The sequence below is a fragment of the Palaemon carinicauda genome, chromosome 36 (genome assembly GCF_036898095.1).
Source record: "Palaemon carinicauda isolate YSFRI2023 chromosome 36, ASM3689809v2, whole genome shotgun sequence".
In the NCBI taxonomy this organism is placed as follows: domain Eukaryota; kingdom Metazoa; phylum Arthropoda; class Malacostraca; order Decapoda; family Palaemonidae; genus Palaemon; species Palaemon carinicauda.
Window position 1 is genome coordinate 37,173,775 of NC_090760.1, and position 7,390 is coordinate 37,181,164.

The 7,390-nt window shown below is 39.6% G+C and overlaps 1 protein-coding gene across 1 annotated transcript; it reads left to right on the forward strand.

Annotated features, from left to right (window-relative positions):
* Positions 1-243: 243 nt before the first annotated feature.
* Positions 244-4,194, forward strand: LOC137628576 (uncharacterized). Its single transcript, XM_068359731.1, has 2 exons — positions 244-587; positions 717-4,194. The coding sequence occupies exons 1-2, from the start codon at positions 244-246 to the stop codon at positions 4,192-4,194; spliced, it is 3,822 nt and encodes a 1,273-aa protein (XP_068215832.1).
* The last annotated feature ends 3,196 nt before the right edge of the window (positions 4,195-7,390 follow it).

The window sequence follows — 7,390 nt, forward strand, 5'->3', positions numbered from 1 at the left end:
TTTATGAGTGTGAATTTTTTAACTATTTTTGCTTAATGTACGTCTCATTATGTTTACTTAAGAGCTTAGTTGTTCTAATAAAATGAGAGGTTTTTAGAAAAACATGGTGTTTCCTTCTAGCCCAAAGCTCTCCTTTTTCCATACCTTCCTGTGCGATGTGGGCTTAGATAATCCCCCACATTTTGGTGCCCAGACCCGGGAACACTCCCTCTAATAAAATAAGTAAGTTGTGCAGTGAAGATAATGGAGAAGTTAAAGAAGACAAGGAGGACATGTCGAGGGTGGGTGACAAGAGCTTCCAAGGTGCTGAGTGACCTTCTGGAGTCTTCCACCACAACTATTAGTCAATTTGAGTATGCCATCAAGGAATACGACCAGAGACTAGCTAAGTTTGATGAAGTCCAAGAAGCAATAGAAATTGATGTAGCTGAAGAAGAACTAGAACAACTTTTGGATGAAGCCCATGAGTTTAGAACAGTAAGTGTGCAGCCTAGGATACAAGCTGAAGACCAGATAAGGAAGTTAGCAGCAGCAGCGTGTCCTGGTTCTAAAGCTGGCAGTATAAGTGGACAGTCTTCATCTCGAGAGTCAGATATCACCAATGTCAAGTTACCCAAGCTGGAGCTACCGAAGTTTAGTGGTGAAGTGACCCAATGGTAGTCCTTCTGGGATCAATATAATTCCCACATTGATGCAACAGACCTTCCATTGATCAGCAAGTTCACTTATTTGCTGTCTTTGCTGGAGGGAGATGCCAGGAATGTAGTGAAGGGACTAGCTCATACCAGTGCTAATTACCCGGTTGCCTGCAAACTACTGAAGGAATGCTACTACAAGCCAGAAAGGATTATATTTGCTCATGTCCAGGCATTGTTAAATGGTGAGGTCAACATTAATGTCAGTGGACCCAAGGGTGTGGCACAGCTGTGGAAATTACGAGAGGACATTTTAATTCATATCTGCAGTTTGGAGGCGCTAGGCATCACAGGAAAACAATGTGAAGTGTTTCTTACACCTATCATCCTCTCCCGTTTGCCAAGTGAACTGCGGCTAGAGTGGGCCAGGGATGGTGATGGACATGAGAGTGATTTAGATTGGTTATTGACATTCTTAGACAAGGAAATTTCAAGATTAAAAAGGTCTGAAGCCTTTAAGGGAAAGAGTAGTAGTGAAGTAAAGAAAATTGAAAATAAGAGTTCTAATGACAAGGTGTATTCAGCCGCAGCCCTTCATGCTTCGTCCAAGCAAGAAAACACAATGTGCAGTTTCTGTGCCAAGAAACACAAATCAGAAAACTGTTATGGTGTGCTAGAATTGAGTGAAAAGGAGCGATGTGAAAAAATAAGAAGTTTAGGCCTGTGTTTCAAGTGTTTAAAGAGTGGACACATATCAAGAGACTGTAAATCTCGTACAAGGTGTACAAAGTGTAACGGTGCCCATTCTACCTTAATGTGTGGTGTTAGACTGGAAATGAACCTAAAGAAGGAGGAAAATGAAGCAAAGGAAGGTGCTATTGGCAGTGACAAGCCTGGCGATGTGGCACTTCTAACAGGGCAAGGTGGTAACTGTGCCATTTTACAAACTGCCAAAGTTCAGGTGAGGGGTAGTGATGGTACTGTTGTCACTGCTCAGGTAATGTTTGATAATGGTGCAGACAGGTCTTATATTAGTAGCAAATTTGTGAAGAAGTGTAAACCACAATGGATCACTAGTGCACCTATGCCATACTCTAGTTATGGTGGTCATAGTAGTGGAAAAAATGAACACAGAAATGTTTATGAGTTAAAGTTGTGGGACTCTGACAAGAAAGTGGTACGTATTACTGCTGCGGAGATTCCCAGAATATGTCAACCCTTGGTTAGGCCTATTGTACCAGATTCAGTGCTTAACTCTTTTTCTCATGTTGTATTAGCTGATGATTACCACCATGATTCTCCCATTGAGATTGATATACTGATTGGTCTAGATTTCTACTGGACACAGATTTCTCCTGTAGATGCCTTCCAAATTAACCATGTCGTAGCCATGAAGTCTCTCTTTGGTTATGTCTTGAGTGGCAGGCTGTATAAAACCAATGACTCTTGTACCTACTCTGTACCACAATTATTGTGTATCTCCTCTGTTTCAGATTCAGATTTGTGTAAGTTTTGGGATTTGGAAACTGTAGGGGTTAAGCCTAGGGAACTTGTTGAAAGTTATAGTGAAACCAAAGATTTCAAAGAATTTCAGAGTACTGTGAAGTTTGTGAATGGTCGCTATGAGGTTGCACTGCCATGGAAGGATGATTCTGCTAAGGAAAGGCTTTTAAATAATGTTGTCATAGCCCATAAAAGGTTAGGTAGGCTAATGGTTAAGTTAGAACACGATAAGGAGCTTAAGAAAGAGTATCAAAAAGTGTTTGATAGTTATGAGTCTGATCACATAATAGGAGAGGTACCAAGGCAGGAAATTTCAGGTGTGAATCCTGTGTACTATATGCCTCATCGTCCAGTAGTTAAGTTAAGTAGTTCAAGTACTAAGATAAGACCTGTGTTTGATGCCTCTACCTCTTGTTACAATGGTGTATCATTGAATGGCTGTTTGTCCTCAGGCCCATCACTCAACCCTGACTTGGTTGAGGTGCTCATTCGCTTTTGGCATTGGCCCATTGCTGTTACAGCTGATATAAGAAAGGCCTTATTGCAAATTAGTGTACAAGAGAAGGACAGATATGTTCATAGATTTTTTTGGCCAAGAGACGATGGTACAATACGGCACATGAGATTCACACGTATACCGTTTGGTAACACAGCGAGCCCATTTCTGTTAAATGCCACAATCAAACATCATTTGGATAAGTATCCCCCAACTAGTGTAGTGCAAGATTTGAAGGCTAACATGTATACAGACAATTGGTTGAGTGGTGCGGATTCTGCTGTAGAAGCAGCTGATAAATTTTGTGAAGCCCGTAGCATTTTAGCTGATGCTAGTATAGACCTTACAAAACTTGTATCAAATAGTTTGCTAATTACTTCTCAGTTATGTGACAAGGAACCCTTTATAAATTCTGATGAACCCAATACTGTATTAGGCCTGAAGTGGTGTAACTCACTGGACAGTTTCTCCTTTGATGGCATAAACTCAGATTCCTTTGTAGAAGTAGTCTTTACTAAGCGAAGTATCCTTAGTGTGATAGCTAAGATTTTTTACCCTTTAGGATTAATTAGTCCATATGTTATGTATGGCAAAATACTTTTTCAGGAACTCTGGAAACTGGGTTTGACTTGGGATCAAGAAATGCCATCAGAGTTGAAGCTAAAGTTTCAAAGATGGCTCCTTAGTGGTCAGCATTTTAAGAATTATCAGATAGATAGATGTTATTTTTCACAAAAGGCCTGGGGGAAGCTTAGTCATATGGAGCTACATGGGTTTGGTGATGCCTCTGAAAAGGGCTATGGGGCTTGTGTGTACCTGCGAGTGCCTGTGGAGAACTGCTCATACAAGGTGTCATTAGAGTCCCCTAAGTCAAGAGTTGCTCCCATAAAGACAATTACATTGCCGAGGCTAGAACTCATGGGATGTCTTTTGGGTTCACGATTAGTCAACTTTGTGAAGAATACCCTTAACCTAGATAACAGTGTTAGAGTTAGGTGTTGGACAGATTCTACCATTGCTCTGTCATGGATTCAAGGAGATGTTAGTAAGAAGGACCTATTTGTAGCTAATCGGGCAAAGGAAATCAGAGAGTTAACACCTCCAAGTTACTGGCAACATTGTGTAAGTAAGGACAATCCAGCTGACCTGATAACACGAGGTCTGTTAGCAGACAATCTTGTGGATAGTACTATGTGGCTCTATGGGCCAAGTATGTTAAAAGAATTCCAATACCAGAAAAGGGAAGGTAACCCAGTTAAGTATAAAGATGAAATAGGCATAGAAAGTACTGCTATCTGTCTTAATGTACAAGGCGTGCCAGACAACCCTTTGATAGATTTAGATCGATACAGTAAATTAAGCAAGGTGTTAAGAGTTACAGCTTATGTCTTAAGATTTATCATAAATTGTAGAAATAGTAATAACAAAGTTGCAGGCCCTCTCATTACTGAAGAGATTGATTTTGCTAAGTTGAAGTTGATTTACTGCATCCAAAGAGAAGTGTTTTCTGCAGAAATAAAGGCACTTTTGGATAAAAAAGGCTATCCCTCAATGGTCTAAATTAAGAAATCTTGACCCCTTTCCAGATGATAAAGGCTTATTAAGAATTAGGGGACGTCTTGAGTTTTCTAACTTGAACTAAGACACTAAACATCCTGTCATAATTCCAAAGGGTCAATTTGCTAAACTGTTGATCAGATTTCAGTACAGGTTTTTAAAGCATGCAGGTGTGGATACTGTAATTTCATCCCTACGGAATAACTTTTGGATTATAGGAATGAGGAGATTAGCTAAGACAGTAATAAAGGAATGCTTAAGTTGCCGTTGGCATGATTCAAAACCTTGTAGTCAGCCTGTGGCTCCATTACCTAAAGAAAGAGTAAGGGCTTCTCCCCCTTTGATGTAACAGGCTTAGATTATGCAGGCCCCCTCTTTTGTGCTGATTGTCCTAGTAAGAAATTTTATGTATTGTTGTTCACTTGTGGTGTTGTAAGAGCCGTACACCTAGAGCTTACAGAATCTTTATCCTTGCCTGATTGCTTATTGGCTATAAGATTTGTTGCCAGGAGAAGTTTACCTAGTGTCATATATTCAGATAATGCAAAGACTTTTGTAGCTGCTAGGTATGAAGTACAAAGGCTGTATGGCCACTTGGCTCCCAAATGGAAGTTTATAGCCCCTCATGCTTCCTGGTGGGGGGGGGGGGGGCTGGTGGGAGAGACTCATTAGGTCAGTTAAGCTTGCCGTGAGAATGACACTAAATCTCAACTATGTAAGTAAGAGTGAATTAGAAACTATACTAGTAGAAATAGAGTCCTGTATTAATTCCAGACCATTGACCTATGTGAGTGATGAACTTGACTCCATTCATTATCTCACTCCATCACATTTTATCCTAGGAAGAGCCCCACACTGTAAATCCTTAATAAATTTTGAGCCATGTAAGGTGACTTCCAGGGACTTGAATGAAAGAGAAGTTTAAAGAAACAAGAACCTAGAACATTTTTGGAAAATTTGGAGTAACAATTATATAACCAATTTGCCTCAAGTTGTTAAAGGATTCAATAAAAAATGTGATTTGTCTGAGGGTGACCTTGTGTTGATAAAGGAGGATAACTTCCCTAGATTGAAGTGGCCTCTTGGGGTTATTGTAGATGTTTTTAAAGGTAGAGATGGACTCGTAAGAAGTGGAAGGCTCAAAACTAAAAAGGGAGATATAACTAGACCCATTCAAAAATTGTATAATCTTGAAGTAGGTAGATCTGAAGATTTGATTACTACTGATGCATCCTGTGATGATTTTGATAAAGATGTATGTGATAATCCTCAAATGCCTATTCATACTGTTAGTGATGATGATGTACTTCCAAAGTCTAAGTCTAGTAGAGTAATTAAGCCTCCTACTAAGTTAGATTTATAATAGTCACTGTAAGTCATGCAGTTGTGAATGTCAAGCAAAGCTTAATGTGTTTATTTTGTAAAACTGCATTACTAATTTTTGTGTATTTTTCTGCCATGTATAATTTAGATAAGGTCTAAGTTGTGCTCTTTAATAGGTGGCCTCGTCCCCTATTGCCGGGAGGATGTTGAATTTAGAAAGGTGTCTTCTGCATATTCACTTGAAAGGAGTTTCCTTATAGTGTATCTGAAATAGGACCACCATTTTCTTTTATAACTCATGTTCCAATGGTTTTTTGTTAGTTTTCCTGGTTATATAGTTAATTCCGTTTCTCTTACTTGAAGTGTATATTGAAGTACAATTAATTTGGTATTTGATATTTACAAGTCATCATATTTATGAGTGTGAATTTTGTAACTATTTTTGCTTAATGTACGTCTCATTACGTTTACTTAAGAGCTTCGTTGTTCTAATAAAATGAGAGGTTTTAAGAAAAACATGGTGTTTCCTTTTAGCTCAACGCTCTCCTTTTTCCATACCTTCCTGTACGATGTGGGCTTAAATAATCCCCCACACAAATGACTTGCTCAAGTGAAAGCCAAAGAATTTCCTGATATATAACTGCAATGGCGCCATCTCTTAACATCACTTAGAGCAGTGGTGGGCTAATCTTTCAGAGACATGAAAAGTCAAAGACTGCAGTTTTTAGAATTTGAGTTTTGATGTAATACAGTAGGTATACAGTATGTTGAATAAAGATGAACAAATTCATAATCCCATTCCAGAAATTTAGTGGGAAAAAGGTTTTGGTCATAATTCTGATTTATATGAGAGAGAGAGAGAGAGAGAGAGAGAGAGAGAGAGAGAGAGAGAGAGAGAGAGAGAGAGAGAGAGAGTTGAGGGGTAAATGTAAGTTGACACCTACGCACTTTTTGGCTGCGACGTGGGCTCGTGCTACCTTGTAGGTGAAAACACCCATTATTTTGCCAACGTCATGACATGAGTGTGCGAGGTCTTGCGACATGTCACGAGGTGGTTTAGTGATGTCTTGTGTAGTGCCGCGAGATGGACATGGTGTTTCCTTACGAGGTGTCACGAGGTGAGGCTAGGTGTTTACGAACTTTTGCGACGTAATGACGCAGTGTTCCGAGGTACCTCGCGAGGTACCTGCGAGGTACCTGCGAGGTGTCACGAGGTTTGTGAGGTAACTTCAAGTGTCACGAAGTGTCACATAAAAAGTATCCGAGCTACCACGAGTATATATATATATATATATATATATATATATATATATATATATATATATATATATATATATATATATATATATATATATATAGTGCTTAATGCCTTTGGAAGTCACTACTTTACTAACCACCATAGAGGATGGATCAAGAGTACTACACAAGACAGGAGGCAGACAGCATGATTGCTAGTATTCTTTTGGTAACTGCTGCCTATATCCTCGAAAACTATCCCGAAGAGCAACCAGAGGCACTTAAACAAGAAAGAAGAAGAAGCGCAAGAAGAACGACATAGTGCCGGGAATGGCTGACAAGGAGATCCATACATGGAGATTATGACCAGCTGCTACAAGAACTACACCGAGAAGACCCTAGGGGGTACGAGAACTTCATCCAGATTGAACCTGGATTGTTTGCTGAGATGGTTGACCGCAAGCAGACGAGAATGAGAGATCCTCTAACAGTGGGATTGATGTTTGCTGTCACCCTCCACTTCCTGGCAAGTGGGGCCTATATAAGTCTGCAATATAATTTTAGAGTCTACAAGAGTGTTATTTGCAGATTTGTGCCTGAAGTGTGCAAAGCCGTCATTGACACCTTCCAACATGAATTC

What these genes read in the sequence shown, in the direction of transcription:
- LOC137628576 (XM_068359731.1), top strand. Translation starts at nt 244, where the DNA reads ATGGAGAAGTTAAAGAAGACAAGGAGGACATGTCGAGGGTGGGTGACA. An exon ending in GGACAGTCTTCATCTCGAGA is followed by an intron (nt 588 to 716) that starts GTCAGATATCAC and finishes TCCATTGATCAG; the next exon opens with CAAGTTCACTTATTTGCTGT.